This window comes from Scyliorhinus canicula, chromosome 20, assembly GCF_902713615.1.
Source record: "Scyliorhinus canicula chromosome 20, sScyCan1.1, whole genome shotgun sequence".
In the NCBI taxonomy this organism is placed as follows: domain Eukaryota; kingdom Metazoa; phylum Chordata; class Chondrichthyes; order Carcharhiniformes; family Scyliorhinidae; genus Scyliorhinus; species Scyliorhinus canicula.
The window spans coordinates 64,729,784-64,757,066 of NC_052165.1; the positions used below are offsets into that span (position 1 = coordinate 64,729,784).

A 27,283-nucleotide genomic window follows, 5' to 3' on the forward strand; every position below is an offset into this window, starting at 1 on the left:
ACTTGATGAACCGAATGCCCTCCTTCTGCGCTGTAGGGATTCTATGATTCTATGATATCCAAAAAAATTGTTCAAGAAACATTCAATAAAGATAATAGGATAAGTAGAAAGAAAGATTGGTCAGTAACTGAGAGGGTGTAAAACCATCTTTTAGATATGAATTGATCTCAGTTGGGTAGAAATAATAGGACTATTAGCGAACTAGATACCTGTAGGACACTTGTACCAGATGAGCTGCATACAGTCTGCTAAGAAAATGGGTAATACTAGTTTCTTATATATAATACATATTTAAGGACAATGCATGAGGTGTAGAAAATAGTGAGCTTTACCATGGTCATTTTAAAATAAAAAGGAGCAATATTTGAATTGAAGAATTCTCCCTCTGAGTGCATAACATTTTTTACTTTATTCAAGCCTATAATTAGTCAAATAAACAGCAGCCAGTGCAATATTAGAAGCCATCAATCCTACTTTGCAATCTGTCAGAGTGTCCGAGGCATTTACTATCTACTGACAACCAGGTTGGTAGCAGGATTTAACATTAGCTCAGCAATGAATAAACAGGAAACAGTGATGAGAACTGGGTCAGCAGTACAAAGCCATCTCCTTTTTTAAAATTTAGAATATTCCATTTTTTTCCCCCAATGAATGCCAATTTAACATGACTAATTCACCTACCCTGCACATCTTTTTGGGTTGTGGGCGTGAGACCCATGCACACAGGAGAGAATGTGCAAACTCCGCACGGACAGTCTCCCGGGGCTGGGATCGAACCCGGGTCCTCAGCGTCATGAGGCAGCAGTGCTTACCACTGAGCCACCATTCTGCTCCACCTTTGTATCGATGCCCAATGCAGATAATCTTGCAGTTCGTCTGCTGCAGAAAACCTCCTCCATAACTTTTTGTTACATCTAGACTTAACCATTCCAATGATCTCTTGACTGTCTTCCCATCTTCCAGCCGATGTATAACGGTGATCATTCAAATCTCTGCTACATGCACCTCAATTTGGTTGTAAGAGGACCTTAGTTTTTCTTGGCCCTGCATTTTTGGGACTGTAGGGGCATGAGCACCTGCCATCTGGAGAGTTGGCAGAGAACGCATCCCAGCAACTCCCTGTCTTTGAGAGCTGTTGGCCAATAAGGTTGGCTGACAGCTCTGCAGCCCATTAAGGCACTACAATGTCTTGCATGGGACTAAGTACAGGGAGCCGGAGTGTGGTAAGTGTCAGGGCTTCTGGGGATGGACCTTATTCGTTCACAGTGGTCTTATTTAAAAAAAAATTAGAGTGCCAAATTCATTTTTTTCAATTAAGGGGCAATTTAGCGTGGCCAATCCACCTAACCTGCACATCTTTGGGTTGTAGGGGCAAAAGCATACAAACATGGGGAGAATGTGAAAACTCCACGTGGACAGTGACCCAGAGCCGGGACCGAACCAGGGACCTTGGTGCCGTGAGGCAACAGTGCTACCCACTGTGCCACCGTGTTGCTCTTTTACAGTGGTCTTATTACCTAGTTTGCTTGGTAGCTGCCCCTGTAGCCTGATTGCAGATGAATAAATTGGAGTTCGAAAGATTAAAATCAACTTGTAACTGTAACGAGAGGACTACATTATGTTAAAACTGCCACAACTGAGGATTGTACCATGAAAGACAGAAATGTGTAAACTTGTGACTGTGAAATTGAATCAAACCGCATTAAAGAACCAGGAGATCATTTATAGTGAGACAAGTAAGTACTGTACTATTTTCAGAATCCTATCAGTGTTAATCTAAAAAAGCACAGAAGTCATTAAAGATGATCACATAGTTTTAATTTTAAGGTTTTGCTTTGTATATCCACCGGAATTTCTTGTGGACATAACTAAATTAGTGGATTAAGGTTATCTATTATAATTAGAACTTTCGGCCTTACTTTCTGAAATCCAAATGTGCAGCTTTTTAAAGCTTAAGGCAGGCCAAATGAGCTGCATTTATTTAGCTGGTTTGAAACTTAGCTTGGAAACAGAAAGGAGGCTGCAGCGCCAAATGGATCGGGTTCTGGGAGGGTTGCAGTGAATGTCATTCCTTCCCTGTGTTTTGGGTCCTCTGCTCTTCACGTTATGCAGGTTACGAAAGAGGTTAATGACATTGGCAATGCGAAACTCTGGCTAATAAAAAGTAGACTTTGGATGGAACTTGATGAGATCAAATAGATAGTGAACCATTTTAGAACATTACATTTTTTGGAGCCAAGTGGCGCAGGTATATTAAAGCTGTAAAGTAGAGATGAATGGGTAATTTTATAATATCGCTATTGATTGACATGGATATAAATGGATATAAATCTTGCTTTCCACTTTCTCAACCATCTTATCTCTTATTCTTGTTCAAGGTTTTGCACATCTCTAAATTACATGATAAAATTTAAATACAACTCATAAATGTCTAATTGGACCTGTAACATATCAATTTCTTCAGTGAATAAGGTGACTTCCTTACTAAAGTGGGCTAACACCATCAGTATAATATAATTTTTATCATTATGAGCAATGTCTTACTACTTTCAATTGCGATTTCAAGGAGTGAAATTTTTAATTGTAAATCCGTCTTTGATTCTGCACTATTCTGTGCCCCTGCCACCTCCCACTGCCACTCTCTCCCCATTGCACCACACACACACCCGAACACCCAATTCTGTAGACCGCTTAATTAGTAACAGATTATTAAGATTATTTTTCTTTTGTGTGACTGTTATCCCTGCACCCAATAGATTACAGTTGCCTGAAACTTGGGAACCAATATGCAATAGTACATCTCTCATTCACTGTTGTAGTTGTAAGGTTCAGACTTAATTGAAAAATGAAATGGTTACCAACTTAATTGCTTGTTTCTTTTCCCACACCTCGTGGCACAAGGCAGACTTTCAACTGTTTCCACAGCTAATTGTTCTTGGAGCAGGTCTCTAGTCTGTCACCAGAGGCTTGAGGAGCATCAGTCCGCATCAAGCATGGATGACCAGGAGTCTTTTCCATTCTTATCACCTGCCATTGGCATGTGTTGGAAATATTTTGCAGGTTGATAATCAACCTGTTGGTCGCGTTATAAACCATGGCCATCAAGTCCCAGGGTGGGACCTGAACCCAAAACTTCTGGCTCGGAGACAGGGACACTACCCACTGCACCACAAGGCCTCCTATTACCATCTTAGTACACTTTGGAAGGTAAATCGTGCAAGATCAGTGAGAGGTGTTCCAGGATGAGATAGTGAGGGTTCAGAAAAAGTGTGATACCGTCAAGAAAATGGGTGGGACTAACAAAGCTAGAGCCCCCGGGATGTCAAGGGTTTGGGAGGAAAGAAAAGGCAACTTTATGACATGCCAACTTTATTACAGGCCAAGGGAATAATGCTACAGATAATCCAGAGGAGTATGAAAAGTTTAGGGGTGAGAAAAATCAGAAAAGTAAAGAGGGGCTGAAAGAATCTTGGCAAGTAAAATCAAGGAAAATCCAAAGGTATTTTTTGATAAATATATAAAGGGCAAGAAGCTAACTAAAGAAAGATAGACCCTATTAGGAACTATAAGAATCATGGACGGGATTCTCCCAACAGGACACTAAGTGCCGACGCCGGAGCAAAACCGGAGTGTTTCAGTCCGGCGTCGGAGGCCACTCCTCGCCCCTATTCTCCCACCCCCGGGGGGCTAGGAGTGGCGCCGCGTCATTTACGCGTGCCAAGCCTTGGCGTCGCGTGAAAGCGGCGCCGTGTAAATGACGTTATCCGCGCATGATGCGCGGTTGCTGTCCTCCCCGGGGGCGGCCCGCAAGACATGGTGGATTGATCTTGCGGAGGAGGAAAAGAGGGCGTCCTTTAGAGACGCCGGCCCGCCGATTGGTGGGCACCGAACGCGGGCCAGATCCCTACTGAGCGCCCCCTGCCCCCCCCCCCCCCACAGGCCGCCCATGCAGCGTTTGCGCGCTGCTCACGCCGGCAGCGACCAGGAGTGGTTGGTGCCGACGTGAAGCCGTCAGGTTAGGCAGGCCGCTCGGCCCATCCGGGCCGGAGAATTGCCACTCGCCCGTTAGAAACGGCGAGCGGCGATTCTCCGAGCGGCCTGTCGTAAAACGCGGCACGCCGTTTTGGGAGGGTTGGGAGAATCGCATGCGGGTGCGAGGGCGGCGTGGCGGGAATCGCCCGGCACCCCCGTGATTCTCCCACCCGGCGTGGGGAGGCGGAGAATTGCACCCAATGTGTGTGGGGGCAACACGGTGGCGCAGTGGTTAGCACTGCTGTCTCAACGCACCATGGTCCCAGGTTCGATCCCAGCTCTGGGTCACTATCCATGTGGAGTTTGCACATTCTCTCTGTGTATGCGTGGCTTTCGTCCCCACAACCCAAAGATGTGTAGGGTAGGTGGATTGGCCACACTAAATTGCTCCTTAATTGCACAAAATGAATTGGGTACTCTAAATTTATTAAAAAAAAGAATAATGGGGGCGATTCTCCAAAATGGAGACTGAGTATTCGCGCCGTTGTGAACGCCGTCGCGTTTCACGACAGCGTGAAACGGGCACGAGGACGACCAATTCTGTCCCCCACAGGGGGCCAGCACGGCGCTGGAGTGGTTCACGCCGCTCCAGTCTCCATTGCACCAACCCGCGCATGCGGAGTTGGGCCGCGCCAACCCGCGCATGCGCAGGGGACTTCTTCAACGCTCTGGCCCCAACGGAACATGGCGCGGGAGTTCTGGGGCTGGAAGCGGAAGAAAGTAGGCCTGAGGGGAGGGGGGAAGAGGCTGGCCCGCCGATCGGTGAGCCCCGATTGCGGGCCAGACCCCATCGGAGGCCCCCTCCGGTGAAGGAGCTCTTTTCGCCGCCCCACAGGCCGGCCCCCGACCTTTCGCGCAGAGTTCCCGCCGGCAGTGACCAGGGGTGAACGGCGCCGGCAGGACTCTGCCATTTCCGTGCGGCCACTCGGCCCATCCGGGCCAGAGAATCGGGGGCCCAGCCTTGTGCAGTGGCCCGTGACTGGCGCCGCGCCAAATGCGCCGGCGCAAATGAAAGAGTCGGGGTGGCGTGGCGCGGTTGCAGCGATTCTCCATCCCGGCGTGGGGCTCAGAGAATCGCGCCTAATGTTGGTGTGGAGGCAGAGGATGTAGGAGTTATAGTTTTGAACAAATGCATTACAAATGATACATATTTTGCAGAGAGGAGTGTAAAATATTAGATGAAATGAACATAATGAGAGAGGAAGTAGTAAGAGATTTAATGGCCGGGGTTCTCCGACCCGCGCTGGGTCGGAGGATCCCTGGGTGGGCGCGAGAATCACGCCACGCCGTCCTGACACCGGCTTGCTGATTCTCGGGCGCCGATTCTTGGGCACGCGCGGGATCGCCGCCACGCTGGTCGGGAGGTGTTGAAAGCGGCCCCCGGCGATTCTCTGGATCTCCATGGGCGAGTGCCGGTCGAGTTCGGCCGAGTCCCGCCAGCGTGGGTCACCTATGGTCCCATACGACAGGACCTGGAAGTTCTGTCTGCGGGGGCCGTCCTGGTGGTGGGGCGGGGGGATCCGACCCCAGGGGGGCCTCCACGGTGGCCTGGCCCGCAATTGGCGGGCGGGCTGGTTCCGTGGGGGCCTATGTTCCTCCACGCCGGGCCCCTGTAGGGCTCCGCCATATTGCCCGGGGGCCGGTGCGGAGACGGGAACCAACGCGCACGTGCAGAATAACGCCAGCCATAGTGCGCATGCACGATTTGGCACTAGCCGTGCAGCGGGGACCACTCCGGCGCCGACCTAGCCCCCTAGGAAGGAGTGAATACCTGACAATCGAGGACCGTTGACGCCGGAGTGGTTCTCACCACCTTTCACACCGGCGTCAGAACTTGGCTGCAGGATTTAGGAATCCCGGCCAATATCTATGAAAATGAATAAATCCCCAGGCATGGTCACTTTTTTTTCTTCTCTCTCACGCTCTCACTCTTGCTTTCTCTCTCACTCTCACTTTCTCTGTCGCTCTTTCTCTTTCTTTCTCTTTATCTCTCAATGTCGGGTTGAGGGAAGCAAGAGAAGAAATAACAACGGCGCTGACTATCATTTTATAATCCTCTCTGGTTACAGGCATGGTGCCAGTGGAGTGGACTGGAGGATGGCGAGCATTATGTGATTGTTTAAACAGAGAGAATGGGATAGATTGAATAATTACAGGCCAACCAACCTAACCCCCGTGGGAGGAACGTTATTGGGAAAAATATCTGAGGGACCGGATATAAATTCATTTAGAAAGACACATCAATCAACGCCACCCAGCATAGATTTGTTAAGAGAAGGTCATGTCTGACTACAATAATTGAATTTTTTGAGGAAGTAACAAGGAGGGCTGATGAGGCTCGTGCATTTGATGTAGTCAATGTGGACTTTAGCTATGTTTTTGACAAGGTCCCATTTGGTGGGTGTGGTAATGACTAGGGGTATTAGGGTACCTGATAGTGTGAGCTGCTATTGGTGTAGAAGGCTCGCTGCCCATTGGCCCAAGTGTTGTCTTCTCATTGGTCGGGAGGAAGGTAGCTCCGCCTACGAGGCTGAGTGTAAGAACCCGTGTTTTCCCAGCAGCTAGGTAATTTCTGTACTCCTGCTGCTGGGCACACTTCTTGTAGATTAAAGCTTTCGATTCGGAATACTCCTTCGTTTATGTGTTCATTGATCGCGCGTCAGTGGGCTGCTCACGAAAATAAAAACCCATGGGATTTAAGACAAAGTGACAAATTGGATCTAATATTAGCCCCGAGACAGGGAGCAAAAGGTAGTCTATAGGGATTGTTGTAACTGGAAGGCTGTTACTAGTGAGATTCTACAGGACTGCATACTCCATTCCTTACTTTTTATGGTACCTATCAATTACTTGACTGTGAATGCAGGGGGTATGATTAAGAAGTTGAAATGAAAATCGCTTATTGTCATGAGTAGGCTTTAATGAAGTTACTGTGAAAAGCCCCTAGTCGCCACATTCCGGCGCCTGTTCGGGAAGGCTGGTACGGGAATTGAACCGTGCTGCTGGCCTGCCTTGGTCTGCTTTAAAAGCCAACGATTTAGCCCAGTGTGCTAAACTAGCCCCTGTTTGCAGCTGATATAAAAATTGGTGTGTAGTAAGATATTAATGGACTAATGAGGTGGGGTGGAACAGTGACGAATGGGGTTCAGTTTGGAGAGGTGTGAGGTTATACATTCAGGGAAGGCTACCAAAGCAAGAGAATACACAGTAGATGTTAGGATACTGAGATGTATAGAGGATTAGAGCTACCTTGGAGTTTGTCCCCAGGGATAGGCTTTGCTGGAGCGGCGATACAGCTGATGAATCGGCTATGGCCAGAGTGCACACAGAGGGTTGCCCCTGTGGGCCAGCTATATGACCCAGGGCACCAGGTTTGAAGCAGGCTGTCAGCGGCATGTGCAGCCGCGTGGCTGCCTTTCCAGCTGCGGTAATGGTGTTGTGTACCCATCCATCCCGACCCCACAGCCCACCTCCTGGCCACCCCACACTATACCCCCCAGCTCTGGTAGAAGCTCCCCTCCCGGGGCAGTGGCATGGCTGTTGGCGAAGTATGGCGGTACTGGTCACTGTTTGTTGCCCCTCTCTCGCTCTCTCTTGCCAGATTAACGATTTGTGAGAGCACACGTGGAACGTGCCGTCAGGAATTCGGCCCATCGGAGGTGGAGAATCACAGCTGGGCCCACTGATAATATGCGAACGGGTGTTGCAGCTACGTGTGCATCGCATTGATGCCGTATTTGAGGAGGCGGTACATCGCGATTTGGCGTCAAACCGGCGCCTACCTCGATTTTGCGGTCGGGAGCTATTCTCCACCCGATCGCGAGTGCCGATTTCGGGGTCAGCGAACGGAGAATCTCGCCCGAAGGATATTTGCCAACTTTTACATTTGAACTGTATGAAGCACCAATTAGATTACTGGAGTTAAATTTGCAGTTCAGGTCATTGCGATATAGGAAAGATGTAAATTGTATGAATGAGGGTAAAGCAGAAATTTACAAGCATTTTGGGGAATATTAGTTCGAAGAAAAGACTGGATTGGCTCGGGTAGTTTAACTCAGAACCGAGGAGGCTAACTGAAGTGCATAAAATCATGAGCGGTCTGGATAGAATAGGTAGGAAGACATTTTCTCCTTTGTTCAAGGGTTCATAAACAAAAGGGTGGTAGAGGCAGAAACTTTCAACAGTTTAAAAAGTACTTGATATGCACATGAAGTGGGAATAGGCTAGAGGGCTTCTTGTTGGCATGTGTGGACATGATGGGCTGAGTGGCCTTCTTCCGTGCAATAAACTTTTATGATTTTATGGTTTTTATGAACATGCACAGGGTATGAGAGGCTTTAGCACTGAAAGATCCAGGAAGAGCAATCTCTTTTACCAGAACAGGGAAGATAATGAAAGGGCACACGTTTTAAGATTTTTACAACATAAAAAGTATTTTCAGGAGAATTTTTGTGTCTACAGAATTGTTAGGGCATGTGGCGGCACGATGGCACAGTGATTCGCACTGCTGCCTCACGGCACTGAGGACCCGTTTGTACCTGGGTCACTGCTCATGTGGCGTTTGTACGTTCTCCCGTGTCTGCGTGGGTCTCTCCCCCACAACCCAAAGATGTGAGGGGTAGGTGGAATGGCCACACTAAATTGCCCCTTAATTGGAAGTTAAATGAATTGGGTACTCTAAATTTATATTTAAAAAAAGAATTGTTAGGGCTTGGTGTGCTCTTTTAAAAATTAAAAGGGTGCAGTGAAGAGACAGAGGAATAGGGCAAAGTCTTATTCAAAGAGTTGGTGCAGAAACTATTCTGAAAGAGTGTGCACACTGCGGAAATTTTTTTAAAAAAGGTTTGTATCGCTGTGTTGAGAAGTATGCCGAAGCCAATAAAACAGTCTGATGAACCCTTTTCGTACAGTTGTCTTTTGAATTGTCTGCCTCAAGCTTTCTGTTTTTTTTTTCATCTTTCCAAACCTTTTGGTGGCCTGACTTCTATCTTTGCTGCTCCCTGTGTTTAATGCCTGATGTAGAATACTGTGAATCATGCCAATCTTAACTGAGATAATTTAGCTGTGGCACTACCAACTGTGACCTAATATAAACTTGACTAAACCTATTGCGTGCCGGAACGTACTTTCCCCAAAGTCGCAGTATGCTTTACTGTCAAAGTTACAAATGCCATTTGTATTTTGTGTTTAATAAAGTGCTGCATGTGTGCGTTTTTGTCCATGCAGATTTGGGATATTGGTGGTCAGCCAAGGTTCCGAAGTATGTGGGAACGTTACTGCAGAGGGGTCAATGCTATTGTGTAAGTTTTGAAATTTTAAAATGCGATCTTTCTGTTTGTTTAATGTTTTGTGTCATGCTCTTCTGCTGCCCCTCCACCCTGCTTCCCCACCGCTCCCTCCCCAACAATCACCTTGAGCTTGTTTTGCAATTCAACTGAGCCTCTTTCCAATGAGCGCACTTGCATATAATTTACCCTGTCTTTGACTTGTTCTTAGCTACATGGTGGATGCAGCAGACTTTGAAAAGATCGAAGCTTCAAAGAATGAACTTCACAACTTATTAGATAAACCACAGTTGCAAGGAATTCCAGTAAGTCTAACTTTTTTTTTAAAAAAAACCTTGGCACGGATTTGCACTGTGACAGAGAGCCTCTCTGTCTTCACGAAATCCCAGAAATGGCCAGAAATTCTAAGCTCCACCACCAAAAACACAGCACTTCCTATTTTTGCGAGGCTGAGAGTGGAGTTGGGCCTGTGTTTGAACATGCTCTGTTTACACAGGCGGCTGGCCATTTAAATCATCAGTCACCTCCACTAAAGTGGGATTTCGGTAGGCCAGGAGTGTGAAACCTAGAGTGTACAGATTAGATCATGGAAGAGGACGTCTGAATTCAGTGAATTTGTTTGGGTAGCCAGGGTGCCTCTTTGGAGAGGTAAGATACCCTTTCAGATGTGGTCCCGGTACACTTTTAGGAGAGGTAAGGAACCTTTTGGGATTTGATGCGGTCGGGGGCGTACGCGCGGGCATTCCGGGAGGCCACGTCCAGTGAATCGGCGAGGGCCTGTGCCTCCTTGAGGCCCAGAGTGTCTTTTCCGAGCAGTCTCTGGCGGATTTGCGGGGACTGCATACCCGCAACAAAAGCGTCCCGGATCAATAGTTCAGTATGTTCGTTAGCCGAAACTTGTGGGCAGCTGCAGTTTCTCCCTAGCACGAGGAGCAACGATAGAATTCATCTAGTGACTCAGCAGGGTTCTGCCGTCTTGTTGCCAGTAGGTGCCGGGCGAAGACTTGGTTTACTGGGCGGATATAATGTCCTTTGGGTAGTTCCATTGCGGAATTATAATCTGTAGCGTCCTCGATGAGCGTGTAGATGTCCGGGGCCACTCTCTAGTGCAAGATCTGTAGTTTCTGCTCCCTCGTGGGTGTGCTTTCTGCCGTGTCGAGGTAGCCGTTGAAACATGTTAACCAGTGCTTAAAGGTTGCTGCTGCGTTAGCGGCGCGGGGGCTGAGTTGTAGACTCTCCGGCTTGATGCGGAGCTCCATCCGTTAAAACTTGTCTATTAAATTGATGCATTATCAACTGACCACAGAAGCGAAGTTGTCCGAACTGAAGGCTTTAATAGACAAGATGTTTCCCAGCAGCTCGGGTACAGAAAGGAAGCTGTGGGGAACACACGGGCTCTGATACCCCGCCTTACAGGGCGGAGCTACCTTACAGCTCTAGCCAATGGGTGACTAGTGTTACATACCATTGGGCCAATGAGCAGCGAGCCTTCTCCACCAATGGTATCTCGGCATTGCTAGTTACGGTAATACCTCTAGTCATACTATCACAGGATTGTTAAATGTAATCATGATTGTGTGTAAAAAGTGCATGAACTCTTTGGAAAATGTCAAAGAACTATCAAAGAATTGTCAGCCTGCCAAAGGATACTAGATAGGTTGGCATGGAGGGCGTAAGGGCAAAGCGTCGTGGGGGTATGGTGGGTTTGTCTACGTTGGCATAGAGCTGTGAAGGGCCATGGGGATATGGAGGGGCAAATGGAGTATCAGAGGCCACGGGTGATGGGTGGAAGGCATGATGCAATAAAGGTTCCAATGGATGGGGAGTGTGGAGGCTGGCCCGGGGGGGGGGGGGGGGGGGGGGGCGGTGGAGGTGAAGTGGGGGCGGTTGGGGCAAGGGCAGGAGGGTTGTTTTGTGTTTTAATCTTTTTCAAAATAACTTGTTTAAAATGTTCCATAGCCTAGACGTTGGCCTTCCATCCAGCTCGCCACCTCCACACCCAGTAGCTTTGTATTTGTTGTGCTGCGGGCCTGACTTCAGTTCAACCTTCAACCCCCTCATCCCCAGAACGACGTCTGACCTGCGTACAGCCATTTTCCAGGCAGGTTTGCAGAGCCAGGAATTCTCCCGCACCCAGAGGTGGACCGATGATGAAACACGAGGCCCCGGCCAATAGCGGAGCCCCATGTGACTCTGTGTTCCCCCAAATTTTAATTCTGCCTCTGCCATGGAGCCTTCAGCGAGGCGAGGAGGGGGTGCTGGCCAATGGCCATTGAAGGGAAGCAGGGTGACTCTCGACCTCCAGGCCAGAGCTGAGGAGGGTGAGAGGCAACCAACCAAAACTGAGTCTGCCAGGTCAGAAGGGGCTGTTTAGCAAACTGGGCTAAATCGCTGGCTTTGAAAACAGACCAAGCAGTACAGCAGCACAGTTCGATTCCCGTAATAGCCTCCCCGGACAGGTGCCGGAATGTGGCGACTAGGGGCTTTTCACAGTAACTTCATTGAAGCCTACTCGTGACAATAAGCGATTTTCATTTTTCATTTTCAGATAGCTGCTGCTGGCTGGGCAGCCAGCCAGGAGTACTCTCAGTTGTTGAGGTTTGAGAGACAAGGCCCGGCCACCGGGCGAGAGCCCTGAGGTTAGCAGAGCAGCAGTCAGGAGGTGCAAAGGAGCTGGGCAAGCACCGGCATCATGTCTCAGGGAATCAGGGAACAGCAGCCATTCAGAGTGGGGTGACTTGACCAGAGCCACAGGCCAGCCAGGCAGAACAGAGAGTGAGAGGGCTGGGCTGGGCAGCAGCTGGACTGGGCAGCGATGGGGAGGGAGTGCAGAGGCCAGGCCAGATAGCCAGCAGCCGGGCAGCCAGCCAGGAACACAAGCAGTTGTCAAGGCTCGAGACCCGGGTATCTGAGCAAACGTTGAGATGTGAGCAGAGCAGCAGCGGGGAGGTGCGAGGCCAGGCAAGTGCCGGTGACGTGTCTCTGGGAATCGGGGAAGAGTGGCTCGCAGGAGCAGGGTGACTTTTAAAAAAATAAATTTAGAGTACCCAATTATTTTTTACAATTAAGGGGCAATTTAGCATGGCTAATCTACCTAACCTGCACATCTTTGGGTTGCGGGGATGAAACCCACGCAGACATGGGGAGAATGTGCAAACTCAACACGGTCAGTGACCCAGGGCCGGGATTCGAACCCTGGTCCTTAGCGCCGTAGGCAGCGATGCTAACCACTCTGCCACCGTGCTGCCCAGGAGCAGGGTGACTTGACCAGAGCCAGAGGCCAGCCAAGCAGCAGGGATGAGAGTCAGTGGACTGGGCAGCAATCAGGCTACACAACAAGGGCATGATTTTCGGTTCCTGTGCCTTGCATTGTGTGAGCTGAGGGTGGGTGGGCCAGGAGGGTATTGACGTCATTGAAGAGTGTGACCAGGACTCAATGTCATTGGGGGCAGGCCACCTCATCGCCAGGAAGTGGGGTGTGACGTGCGGCCCCTGCAAAGTGGGAGTGTGGGGCCCTCAAATGTTTTAAATCCACCTCTGCCTGTACCCAACCTGGGATTAAAAATCTGGACCTCTGTGTTCAGATTGTATGGGTAATGCCGACAAATTCAATTAGGAGAAACTTATTTCCAAGCTTTCTACAGCCTCGTAACTGCTTAGAAATTAACACATTCCATGTTTGTTAAACAATTCTTTTAAAATTGTTTTCAACCCTGTACATCCACCAACTGTGTATTGTTTTGAATCAAATTTCACAGCCCTCATCAGCTTGAGGGCAGCTCTTGGAATTTGTGTAACACTGTATCAGAAAATGATGGGATGTGGATTTGTCCGTACAGTTCACAATATAGTGAGCTCTGCCTTTCAGAAGTTGTCCCGTTGGCATTTTCTAAGTGGAGGCCAGACACTTTCACACAGGAAGAGATCAAAACGACAATGTTAAAATATGATGGTTCTGTTTTAGGATGGACACGTTCGATGGCAATTGGAGGAACATCACCTCCAACAGTATTTACTTACTTGCCTCTTTTTGGAGAAAGGTGAGATAATCACACTGAATTTTAGCTCTCTTAACATCTCACAGTTGAGCTGAGCTGGCCATGAATGCAGCCCATGCAGTACATGGTTCTGTTAAGAACCACAGAAAGAAAGACTTGTATTTGTGAAGTATTTTCTGTGACCTCAGGATGTCCCTAAAAGGCTTTGTACATGAAGAGAAAGGAGTTCCAATGCCATCAGTCAATGCTATTAGCGCCATTATTCTAAGTAGACCAGAGATGGTTTGTTTTGTGTTCAACTTGATAAGCAAGGCAACAGATAATAGGACGAGGGCATGGCCTCAACTTTGGGACTGCCTGTTAAGTAATCAGCAGAGTGCCACAACTCCCTGAGGCCAAACGAAATGAAGTTGCAAAATCCAACTCTCAGACAGTAGTGCCTGCTGTTTCTTAATTTCCTTCTGCTGCTTTTATGAAATTTGTCCCATTGATGTAAGCGAGTCAGATTCAACAATATCTTTCAGCTGTTCGTGAAAAGAGTGAATGAGTTTCATCCTATATCCTCCATCTTGTACAGTTATTGTTAACTCACGTGGTCTCTGAAGAGTGTTTTTCTTTTCTTGTGTATTATGGTGCAGTCATCAAGAATAGTTCTTTCCATGTTAGTAGGAGTGATGATATGCATCAAAAAAGGATCACTTACTACGGTGCTAGTCATGTTGAGTGAAAAGGGAAAGTAATGAATGCTTTGTGGTAATTCTACACGCAAGGAGCATGGGAATTTTTCTTTTACGACTGTCTTGCCTTACACCTTTTGTGCTTTGCTAATATTGTTCATTCAGCAGAGTTTGAGGTGGTATTCTGCTCTTAAAAAATCCCTGTAAACAGGGGGGGGGGAAAGATAATTAAAAACAAAAGCGAGCAGTTTTAAATTGAAATGTCTGAGATAAAGCATTTGGAAAGCAGAAAATTGATACCCTGAAGAAAAAGGAGGAAATGATCGGTCAGAAGCCCTAAGACATGAGGTGTTGCGAACATCTGTGCATTGATTCCACTGCATTTCATACTGGACTAATAACTTACTTTGGTTGGCACAATAGGAAGATTATATTGGGCCATCATTTGCTGTGAAAGGGCATCTAATAGCACATTTTATAAAAAAAAAACAATTCATTTCAGGATGTGGGTGTAGTTGGCCAGTCAGCATTTATTCCGCATCGCTGTTGTTGTTTTGGCCTTTGCACGTTCCGTTTTTAAATTTGTTTTTTTTCTGTGCTGAATTGCTGAAAGTACAAGCTGGCCATGTCGTAGCGATGGAGCCTGGAAACTGCAATCTGAATGAAAAGTGCCTGCAAATATATGGTTCGTAGATTGAAGGGTTGTGAAGTTAAACAGTACAAGTACTGAGAAAGAAGTGTAAGTTTTTTTTAAAAAAGCGTACCCAATTCATTTTTCCAATGAAAGGGCAATTTAGCAAGGCCAATCCACCTATCCTGCACATCTTTGGGTTGTGGGGGTGAAACCCACGCAAACACGGGGAGAATGTGCAAACTCCACACGGACAGTGACCCAGAGGCGGGATCGAACCTGGGATCTTGGCGCCGTGAGGCAGCAATGCTAACCACTGTGCCACCATGTTGCCCTAAGAATTGTAAGTTTGAGTGGGTGAATTCAGTGCAAATCAGATGCAGAAAGAGAAACAAAGGACACGATTCTCTGGAAAAATTTCGGAGTGTGCTAGCGAGCGGGATTTGCTGGGGCTGGTATAGCACAGGGCTGGTTTAGCACAGGGCTAAACCGCTGGCTTTGAAAGCAAACCAAGGCAAGCCAGCAGCATGGTTCAATTCCCATACCAGCCTCCCCGAACAGGCGCCGGAATGTGGCGACGAGGGGCTTTTCACAGTAACTTCATTTGACAATAAGCGATTTTTCATTTCATTTCATTTCATTATTCATTTCAAGTTTCCCGCCGCTCGGCCCAGCGAGATCGGCGACACTATTCAATGTTAATTGGTCCAATTAATGAGGCCTCACTGGCGTCTCGCCCCCAAATGATGGCTCGGCAGCTGATTTACCAGGAACGCACTCGCCAGCCCCCTGCCATTGAGGTTGAGCTGCACTTGCTCGGCCAACCCCAGCCAGCTCAGAACAATGGTGTCGAGGAGACCAGCTCCAGGAGGGGTGTCCTGTTCCCCCGAGGGTCCCAGAGGGTGAGCCACAAGGCAGCCAGTGCTGCTTGGGAAGAAGTGGCAGCAGCAGTCAGCTCTGAGAGTGTGACCAGGGGGACTGGCCTCCAGTGTTGGAAGAAGGTCAACGACCTATACCGGGCAGCATGAGTGAGGAGACACCAATGCATACACCCGCCCAACCCTCCCTCCACCCCAACTCTCCCTTCACTGAGGATGCAACTGTTATAGTCGCGTCACAGCTGTCATCCCCACCCTCCACCAGTGCAGATGCACACACCTCGGTGGGAAATGTAGTGGACAGTTTTCTGGGGCACAATTTGGTGGGCACCACATGATGCACATCTGGCGGAGGCAGGAACCTCCAGACGAGACAGTAGTCGGAGGGCTGGGTCCCGGCTTGATGCTGAGCCTGAGGAACAGGCTCTTTATCTGTGAGCAAAGATGGCTACTCACCTCTGCTCCCCACAGAAGCCTCTCCGCTAGGTTCACATTTTAAAAATGCAGTACTAATTGGCACCAGCATGAGCACTTGCTGGGAGGCTTCTGAATGATGGGAGGCCGTTGGGTATGGGGGCGCTCTCGTTAATTTAGTGGAAATGGGGCTTAAGTGGTGATATTTGGATTCTCGCCACGCTACGGTGAGATCCCAATTTCACCTACAGGAGTGGGCCCGTTGCCTCACAAACTGTTTGACACCTGGCGCGGATCTTTCCCACTATTCACCGGCCTCATTTTGCATGAGCGAGAGCGTAACGAGGCTGGAAGATCGCGCCCAAAGAGAGTGAAAAAAAGATTGGATGAAGAAAGCGAGATAAAGGAAAATATAAAAAATGCATTTATAATTTTGAAACTTGAACAACCTGAAGGAATGAAACAACGCACTTGTAAAACAATTTCACTGCCAGAGAGATTGACTGCATATTGCTAAAGGTATACATAGACACGAATGGATAAACTTTCTGTAGTTTGTATCTACCCTGCAACTACAGCAAATTTCCACATTTCAATAGTGAGGTGCCGTTTTTGTCAAGATAAAGCCCGAATAGTGCATGGCAGATTCAATTGCACTGCTGCCCTTGTCTAAAGTTACTGCAGCCTTTGTACATGAATAACAATTGGCACCATCAGTCTCACTGTTAATTTGATGGAATATTATGGTCCCTTGTTTCATAGAGCAGTGTAACAATAGATCAGTTAACTAAAATAGTTTAAACTTCCAAAGTTTGTGCACTAACACAGTAAACTACATTAAAACAGTTTATACATGCTTCAGATATCCAAGTACAATCTCTGTCTGGTAACTGTCCAATATAGATAGTGGGCTCTCATTAGGGAAAGTTGATTTAAGAAATTGGATTTTACAGTTGTCTGACTATCTATTCATCTCAATGGACTTGGATTCAGATCCATCCCAGTTTGAGATGTGTAAATGTCTCCTCTATCTTCCTTATTTGTAATTGCCAAAATCGTTAAAAGACTGTTACTGGAAAAACTGGACATCTGTTGGCTTTTTTTGACTGTTACTAGTCTTCGGAGTTCAGTCAGCTGTCCAACAAAAGGACAGAGTTGGATTCAGTGTAAACATCTGGGGCGGGATTCTGTGATCCTGAGGCTAAGTGTTGACGCCATCGGAAACGCCGTCGTGTTTCTCGGCAGCGTCAACACGGCCTCAGCATCAGCAATTCTGGCCCCTGCAAGAGGCCAGCACGGCTCTGGAGCGTCAACTGGGCGCCACGGGATCTGTGCATACACAGTGGCTTCCTTCAACACGGTGCAGTACTACAGGGGCCGGCGCGGAAGAAAGGAGGTCCCCAGCCAGAGAGGCCGGCCTGCTGATCGGTGGGCCCCGAGCGCAGGCCAGGCCGCATCGCAGGCCGCCCCCCCAAGCCTTCCACACCGAGTTCCCGGCGGCTGAGAGCAGGTGTGGACGGCGCAGATGGGACTCGGCTTTTTTACGACGGAGCATCGATGGGCCGGCAGCATAGAGCGGCCCACGGCCGGCGCTGCGCCAACCACGCCAGCGCCAATTCTCCGCTCTGTGGAGAATCGCATGCCGGCGTCGCGATGGCGTGGTGCGATTGCCGCTGGTCGCGGGGATTCTCCGGCCCGGCCCGGGCTGAGAGAATCCAGCCCCTGTTTCTTGATTTTGATGTTTACAGAATGAATCCTGGGGTATTTTGGGCTTTTGTTCTGGATGTCTTAATATATATGCAATACTGTAAAAGCAGGATTTATTTATTTATTTTAAAAATAAATTTAGTGTACTCAATTCATTTTTTCTAATTAAGAGCAATATAGTGTGGCCTACTCTGCACATCTTTGGGTTGTGTGGGCGAAACCCACGCGGGCACGGGGAGAATGTGCAAACTCCACACGCACAGTGACCCAGAGCCGGGATTGAACCTGGGACCTCGGCACCGTGAGGCAGCAGCACTACTGACTGCGCTACCGTGCTGCCCCAAAAGCAGGATTTATTACATATTCTCTGAGGACATTAAGGGTGAGCCATGTAGTGTGGAAGACACGTGAAGGGCAGACACAAAGCTAGGCAAGTTCTCCTCCCTGAAACTTATTGAAACTGTTGGATTTACCTTTTGCAGGTGTCGTACTCCGTGTTCTTCTTGTTCTAGTCAACAAATTGCCAGATTTATTTTGTTCACTTTCACCTATCAAGATGGAATTTGTCATCACCACCTGGGGACCTCTTAGTCTAGTTTGGTGGCCTCATACACACTGCGTTTTCTCATAGTTAGTGCATTCTAATACGAAGATTGTAGCCAGACAGTTCAGCGATATCTTTAAAGAAAGAAAGAACCTGTGGCTATGCACTGACTTTCAAGATGCTCCAAAGCATCTGTAACCAATGAAGTACATTTGAAGTGCAGTTCCTCCAGTAATTTAGGCCACAGCAATGATTTCTGCACAGCAAGGTTTTGCAAACAACAATGTGGTAATGAACAAATATTTAAGTGTAAACCTGGGAGAATGGAACCTCCAATGTGGTCTTGTGCTGAAGAACAGATGGTGCCTGTCATTTTGCGCAAGGAGTTGCAGTATGTGGTAGGAATGGGTGCATGCAGGATCGTTAAGGGGCTGATCGTCATTTAAATTGCCTGCTGCCACTTATGAGGTTGCACAGTGCAATTAGCACTTGACCTAACGCCTTCGCGCAACAGAAACAAGCTAATTGTGAGTAAGCTGGATGAAGCTGAGTTATTTGAGTTTTTATAAAAGTTTATATTTTTAATTTTTGACTTGCTGCTGAAGGTTTGATAAGGACCTTCAGTGCAACATCTTGAGTACCTGTAGACCAGGGGTGGGCAAACTACGGCCCGCGGGCCGCATGCGGCCCGCCAAAGGTATTTCTGCGGCCCACCAAGTCATTAAAAAAAAAAAAAAAATTTTTTTTAAAAAAAAATTTTTTTTTTTTTAATTTTTTTTTAAAGGTTAATGGGTGGGGGGGCTGTTGGGTTACTTACTGGTATAGGGTGGATACGTTGACTTGAGTAGGGTGATCATTGCTTGGCACAACGTCGAGGGCCGAAAGGCCTGTTCTGTGCTGTACTGTTCTATGTTCTATATGAGGCGCCCAGAATCATAACCGGGTGAAGTAATTATTTTACTTAATATACTATGCGGCCCTTTGTGAATTGTGAATTTCTGAATGCGGCCCTTGCACGCAAAAGTTTGCCCACCCCTGCTGTAGACCCACTGGTTTAGTACCTCCACCATCCTGAAAGGTGGCGCTGTGTGTCAGCTGCCACATTCTACATCATGTATATTGCTGCTTGCAAATTGTGTCCAATCACTGTGTGAGTGCAAACCGACAGGCAAGTTTAAGTTGCAGTAATTGCCAATTAGGAGCACAATTACATGCTAAATCCAGGCTTTCAAAAAGCTGTGGCTTTGTAATACAGCATCCATTTAAAACCTGCTTTCTCCAAAATAATCCTTGAGGTCTCAGTATTGTAGAATAATAGCACAGCTCCAGCAAAGGGAGGGGCCATTTGGCCTCTCAAGCTCTTTGCAAGACCAGTGTTGCAGGATTTAGGAAAACAAAGGTAGTTTTAAGGGATTTGTATTTGTATTGGTTTTTTTTTGTTTCATTTTTTTAAAATTTAGAGTATCCAATTTTTTTTCCAATTAAGGGGCAATTTAGCATAATGACAATTTGTCCACATTTTGGTGGTGTTAACGGTTAGATTTAACAAAATTAAAATGTGATTCATAGAATTTACAGTGCAGAAGGAGGCCATTTGGCCCATCGAGCCTGCACCGGCTCTTGGAAAGAGCACCCCACCAACCACACACCTCCACCTTATCCCCATAACCCAGTAACCCCACCCAACACTAAGGGCAATTTAGCATGGCCAATCCACCTGACCTGCACGGCTTTGGACTGTGGGAGGAAACCGGAGGAAACCCACGCGCATATGGGGAAAACGTGCAGACTCCACACAGTGATGTTGCTAATTGAATGTAACTAACCAACCATCACCAGACTCCCATCTTGTTGTATACTAGCTAGCATGCTAATTTTGTGTCGCTTGTGTTAAACACAACTTGTCGTGGGAGGGCTTGGCAGGTTTGCTACCACTAAAAGGGCAAATGCATTCTGCCTGGCCAGAAACTGGAACAGATTGCAGGAGACGAGAAAGAAGAACACTGATTTATGGTGCAAAAGGGCTGATAGCATGCTCCAAGTTTCTCTGATACTCGGGATGACATCATGGGGGTGGACTGGAGGAGACGGGTCCTGCATCCACAGGGATGGGAGGCTTTGCAGAAAATCTTTGCAAAGGCACCGGGAGCAGATCGCTTTGGTGGTCAATGTCAGGAGTCTAACTCTGAAGACCTGGATGCAGTGTGCAAGACGTTCATTGTCCTCGCATCCATGGTCAAGGTCAGTGAATTCACATTCTAATGCCATATCTCACAAACTGCACAAGCCTCAGCACTTCTCCATTCACAGCACCCACATCACCTACCTACCAAGGGCCTCTGTCAACCATGACCCACATCTGAAATGCATAGCTTCACCTCACCCTCACACACTAAGCTTTGATGCAAGCCTCACAGCCACACCTCCCTTACACCCCCCTCACACTCTCTCTCACTCTCTCTCACAATTCAACCATGACAGCTCTATCATCCCACAATCCCTTCTGATTTACAAGCTGCAGATTATGTAAACATGCACCTCTTTGCCCCACTTCCCTTCAACACAACCTTGTTTTTCTCCTATCGGATAACCAACAATTACAACCTGGATAGGCAATGGTGAGGGGGAGCAAGAACTAGAAGAGCAGGGAGACGGTGGCCAAGAACAAAATACTAATTTACTCTCAGGACAGCTTAGACGTGGGATCTGCAAGTGGTGATACACTGAGAATAAATAATAATAATCTTTATTGTCACAAGTATTGGCTTACATTAACACTGCATTGAAGTTGCTGTGAAAAGCCCCTAGTTGCCACATTCTGGCACCTGTTCGGGTACACTGAGGGAGAATTCAGAATGTCCAAATTACCTACCAGCATGTCTTCTGGGACTTGTGGGAGGAAACCGGAGCTGACCTACAATCAGAGTCGGGCAGCAAGGGTTGCAAAGGTACCTGCTTCCCGAGGGTGAGAGCATGCATGAATTCTACTACAGAAAAAGGCTTATGACTATGGCAGATCAAATGCTCGGTGAATTTGACAGGACTGCCAGAAAGCCTACGCTCAATGTCAAGGAGCTTAGAGGAGTTCAACACCAACTTGGCAAAGAGCTTTTGCATAAACCTTTTTTCCATCTGCACCCCCAACTGTCACTCTACCTTGCTGTTGCCTGTCAGTCAGTCAAGACTGCTAAAGGCCATGCCAAATGGTGCAGTGCGAATCTGTGCCTTTTTAGGGCTAGCTTTGAAGACATTGTGCAACGTCACCTGCAGCGACCCCCCCAATGAAATTCAGCAGCCTACCACCAGCAATGCTGCAACCACAGTCCACAGCACTGTATACGTCGGACAGTCAATGGCGCATGGAATGTGGCCAGTCAGGATATGTTATGTTTGCAAGGGAATGCAGAAGGATGCAAGAGTCTTAGAATAGGGCATTGTGGCCAAATGAACACTAATGGTCAGTAACAGTGGGAAGGTGAGGCAGGGACTGTTGATGAGTGGGAATTTGTGATTGCTTTCACAGCCAGGTAAGCCTACCTGAGCAGAAAGAGGCTGGTTGCAACCCTTACCGTTGTATCATATTGCGCCTAAAACAAAAATATGGGTGACACAGTAGTTAGCACTGATGCCTCACAGCACCAGGGACCTGTGTTTGATTCCGACTGTCCGTCTGGAGTTTGCATATTCTCCCGTGTCTGTGCATGTTTCCTCTGGGTGCTCTGGTTTCCTCTCACAGTCCAAATATGTGCAGGTTAAGTGGATTGGCCTTGCCACATTGCCAAATGTTATGTGGGCTTACGGGAATAGTGTGAGGGAATGGGCCTAGTTGGGGGTGCTCTTTCGGAGGGTTGGTGCAGACCCGATGACCGAATGACCTCATTCTGCACTGTGGGGATTCCTTGATTCTCAATGATTGTTGAAACACCCGACTGGTCTGGCCTATCGTACGTTGTAGGTTGTGTGGCAGCATGGCTTCTGTTATATGCAGACTGCTAATACGTGAATACGTTGCGCACTGGACTCACGCGAGCCGTTTAATCAAAGGCTAACCATAGTGACCCAGGAGCCAGCTTCCGGTGCCTCAAATGCAGATCGTGCAGCACATTGCTTCAGGCTGTATGATAAATTTGGGGCAAGTGGTTCAATGTGACAACCAAAAATTGTAGCAATTCTTTTTCATTGTCGCACAGCAGTATTTAACACATTTACAGTGTTTCAACAGCAATTTACAGCACCAAACAGATCATATATTACCTGTAAAGGATATTGAATGAAGGAGTGCGTGTTGCACTTTCATTGCCTTCTCTTTTACCCTCATTTCGATGCCATGGCAAATGTAAGATTTTAACAAGCTTTATTTACTTTTTCAGGCTGGAACTCGTTCCGTTTCATTCTATCTTTGCATCTTTAGTTTCATTCGTAACTCTATTTCGTTACCAATCCAATCATTTCCCCCTCTGCCATGCCTCTCTGCATATATACTTTGCACACTTGCCTGAACCCGAGGATGCTGCTTTCTTCAGTAGCCTGTTTTCCTGCCTGGGATTGGAGCCCAGCTTTGCGATACCTTGTGCTTTTAACTTTCGAGTCAACAGGCACGCTCCAGTGACAATTATTAGTTCAACAGTTCCGTCAACAGCAATAGACCGCTCTTTACGCCTAACAGAGGTTTAAAACAATCATCAGCACTGCTCTCAAATAACCAAACCCATTGTCTGGACAATAGGTTTTTAATAGTCTTGCTGAAACATGTGGTTTATGTGTCAGAAAGAATCACTCAAGTCATTGCACTTCTAAAATTTTGTTCATCCATCATATCAGTGCAGGCAGTAAGACAAATTGTTATTTAATTAGTGAAAAGGTTATTTCAAACGAATCACTGCCATGATAATTTTATAAGGGTGAAGGCATCATGACAGTTGCCCGGATACAAGGCAGTGACCTGCTTGATATGGTCATACACTAGCTGGACATTGAGGGAGCGGAATCCCCTTTGCATGCAATACATCGCAGAAAGCGACACAAGAATGCAAACTCCAACTTGAAGTCAGGGCAATGACTCTCGCGTCATTTGTGCTGTATAAGCTGCTTCTCGAAAATGAATCCATAGACATTGGGGTGGATTCTCTGCTGCCTGATCGGACGGAGAATCGAGCATCGCTGTAAAAACGGGATCGGGCGGCCAGCTTTGCGATACTGCAGTCTCCCGTTGGTGACAACAGCAAGGTACACGTCCTGTGTTGGCGGCCCAATGCAAAATTGCAAATTGTATTGATTTAAATATGATTAATGGACTGGAACCGCGATGCTCCACTCCTCTCGCATGATGCTGCACTCCTCTCGGGCGGGAGTCATGCGGGCATGAATTGGTGCAAGTATTTATGTGCGGGGCCCGGGTTCCATGGCCGTTGAGGCGTGCTGGAGGATAATGGCTGGACCTCTGGGAATAGGCCGGAAAGACTTGGTGGTAAATGTGTGGTCTCGGTGCCACCCCCCCACCCCTCTTGGGATTGGGTGCCTTGGCTGAGACCCCCAATGCTACATTAATTCAGCCAAAGCCACCCCCTAACAAACTTGCAGGCTCCTGGCTGTTGAGACTGCTGGCTGCTCACCATTTCCTGTACATGCTCTGAAAGCTTCTGGTCATGTGGGAACCCACCCAGCCCACCCCTTTGGAAACCCTCATAGTCCAGCAAGGGATTCGACATGACCATGCTCAATGGCTGGCCCACCAGGTGTTGGCACTCCTCAGAGGCGCAGCCCCACAGCAGAGGAAGCAGGGGATTAGAAGAGCTCACGCCAAACAAAGAACACGTGCGCCATGGCCATTGGTACCGTCCCTGGCCCACAGCCCCACTCAGGGTAAAAACCTCACCAGTGACACTATCGCTAGCCCACTCCTGAGGATCCCGAGATGTCTCCAAGCCCTGCTTGTCCACTGCGCCCCTGATCCCACCCATCCTGCTCCCGGCCTGGAAACCTGATCAGCTCCCGGTCACGTAACACTGCAGCTAAGGTCCTCACAAACGCACAAAACCCTTGCTCACCCCTGTCTGTTGGACCTGCCCCCATGCCAGGATCTCAGCATGGAGGCGACTGGCTACACAATATAACCGTCTCCACATGGCTTAACACAAGGCACACCCAGTGAGGAGACCTACTGTAGACCACACCGTGGTAAACAGGTCAAGGGCCACTGAGCCTAGCAACTAACACCGGTTGCAGCAGCCACTGGTAAATCTGCTATCAGGGATGGGTGATGAGGATTAGTGCCAGGCTTTGATGGGGACAGAGGTGCAGTGTGGACTATGTCATCATGAAGGGGGAGGCAGGGGACATGTTGAGGGGGACGCAGCAGTACATCTCATGGTGACCATGTAATCTGGAATCGTTGAATGGTCAGGGGAATCCTCACCTTGCTAACTTTCGCTGTTGCTTTTCCCCCTCCATCCGCAGAGTCATGGATTTCAGACAACAGTCAGTTATGCTCACTATCTACCTGGCTGTCGCTGCTGTTCCAGATGCACGGCAGAATGAGCGCCAGGGCCAGCCCAGGGAGGACCCTGCACAAGAGGAGCCTGCCCTAGAAAAGCGGGGGCCAGCTGGTGAGGCTGAAGCGCTGGCCATCCAACAGGCGAGGTGGAGGTGCGAGGGAGGTGCCGTTTCAGGCGACGTGTATACTGTCTGCGTCTGTCCTTCGAGGAGCTGCTAAACCGCGTGTGCCAGCGCCGAATCCGGCTCGCAAAGGTGACTGTGCCCCTGGCACCCGCTCCTGCTGGCTTTCAAGGTGACTGTTGCCTTCAAAGTTTATGCCTCTGACTCATTCCAGGGCTCAAGCGGGGAACTGTGTGGAATCTCACAAAAGTCTGCACACTGGTGCATCCGTGTTGTAATGGATTCCCTATGTGCCCGGACATTGGACTACATCACCTCCAGCCTGGACGAGGCCCCAGCAGCAGGGTTTGCTGCCATCGCTGGCATGCCCCAGGTACAGAGGTGCTTAATGGCACACATGTTGCCCTTAGAGCACCGATTCGACAAGGGGCGCCTTGCGTCAATAGGAAGGGCTTCCACTCCCTGAATATGCAGTTGGTGTGCGACCACTAGCTACATATCATTCACATCTGTGCCCAATATCCTGAAAGCGTGCACAATGCATACGTCCTGGTGAACCTGTCAGTTCCTGACACCATTGAGGTGTTCCCTTGAGTGAGGGGTTGGCTAGTGGGTAACAAGTCTTAGCCGCTGAGGTCACGGCTATTGACAACTGTGCGGCGGCACCCAGATCGAGGCGGAAAACCGTTATAGCGATGCTCACACAGCACAGGAGCATCATTGAGTGGTGCATTGATGTTCTCAAGATGCTCTTCCGATGCATGGACTGTTTTGATTGGGTGCTCCAACATAGCCCCCAGGGTCCCGAGCATCATGGTGGCCTGCTGCATCCTTCGTAACATCGTACAGCAGCAGGGTGGCATGCTGGAGGAGGAGGAAGAACAACAGACCTCCTCTGACGAGGAGGATGAGGTTGGTGTCTAGGTAGACCCAGGCGTGGAGCCTGAGCTGGCAGAGCAGACCACCTAACATGCGATCCAGGGCTGCTGCATACAGGATAACCTCATCACCTAATTTACCGACTAAGAGGCCTGGTTTCTTTTCTGCCAGACCCCTTACTTCAAACCCCTTCCCTCCTCCCTCCGAGGGCCATACCAACATCACCACAGGATGTTGGTCCTGGGTTGACTGGATCAGCAGGCCTCGTCCATGGGACGGAGTAAGATGACGACTCGCTGTGAGATGAGGTTTGCTGCTCCTCAGTGACAAAATTTGATTCCTGTCTTCAGGATAACATCCCACTGTCTGCCCGGGTGATCCCTGCGTGTGTGCTGGCAAATCCTCACGCACCCAAATTTCTTGGTGGGGAGGAGGGGTTGCGGGAGATGGTGAACGGTTTGGTCTCACTCACTAGGGATGCTCTTGTACAAGGCGGGCTCACACTGCTGCCCCCAGTCTCTGCCACTACTCGGTAAGTGTGTAACCATGTGGAACGTTCATGCGCCATGGGTGCACTGCCTACCCCAAACCCCACCAGACACCGCATAACACCCAATCCCAGTCCATCCTTCACACCCATGAGACAGAGATTAGAGGCAGATTGGACTGGCGGTGCAAAATAGTGATTAATTGTGTGTAGTTACAATAGGTGTGCCCTTCCCCCTAACTATCTTCTATCTACTACACCGGTACCAACTTAAGTGCTATCTCTCTTCCTAATCTTTCATGCTCTAACGCTCCTTCTAGGTGTTAACCCCAGACAGCACATCAGAATTGGAGGTGGCTTGCTGCTTATCTTGCCTGCTGCCCTGTGATTCTCTTGGCGGTCGTCCTTTGGAGGACCTGGGCCTGGATGGGCCTAGACCACTTTCAGGTGTCACAAGTGATGATGTGTTACCCTTTTCTGCCCATTGCCCATGAGATGCACCAGTGTCAGGTGGAGGGGATTTGATCTTTGCCGCAGAAAGCTGTGGAGGCTAAATCATGGAGTGTCTTTAAGACAGAAATAGTTAAGTTCTTGATTAATAAGGGGATCAGCGGTTTTGGGGAGAAAGCAGGAAAATGGACACGAGAAACATATCAGCCATAATTGAATGGTGGAGCAGACTCGATAGACGAATGGCCTAATTATGTTTCCACGTCTTGTGGTCTCATGGAAGCGCCAAGGACGCCCGGCATGCTCAAGATGCTTGCTGGCCACCGGACTAGTCCATGGGATGAAGTTGAGGCCATAGTGAGCTCTGGGGGTGCCACCGTCACCTGGTGTTGCCAGTCCTGGAGGCCCGCCTTCGTCTGAATCATGGGTGGCATGATGGCACAGGGGTTAGCACTGTTGCCTCAAAGCTCCAGGGACCTATGTTCAATTCTGGCCTCGGGTGACTGTGTGGAGTTTGCACTTTCCATGTGTCGGCATTGTATTGTCGGCAGTATCTCCTGCGTCTGAAGGCGCTGAGTTAATAAAGAACTCTGGAGAAGATAGCTGAATGAAAAAGACGAAGGATAGTATTGGAAAGGATGAAAAGGTCAGAAATGGGGAATTCTGCGATAAGTAGCTCAGCTCAT

The 27,283-nt window shown here is 48.5% G+C and overlaps 1 protein-coding gene across 2 annotated transcripts in view; it reads left to right on the top strand.

The window, feature by feature from the left end:
• Window positions 1-27,283, top strand: part of LOC119954644 (ADP-ribosylation factor-like protein 8B-A) — a 101,004-nt gene that overhangs the window by 26,193 nt on the left and 47,528 nt on the right. For both annotated transcript variants that reach the window (XM_038780002.1, XM_038780003.1), the window contains exons 3-4: window positions 9,259-9,332; window positions 9,529-9,622. In XM_038780002.1, the coding sequence (XP_038635930.1) occupies window positions 9,259-9,332; window positions 9,529-9,622 (168 nt within the window). The remainder of the gene's footprint in view (window positions 1-9,258; window positions 9,333-9,528; window positions 9,623-27,283) is intronic.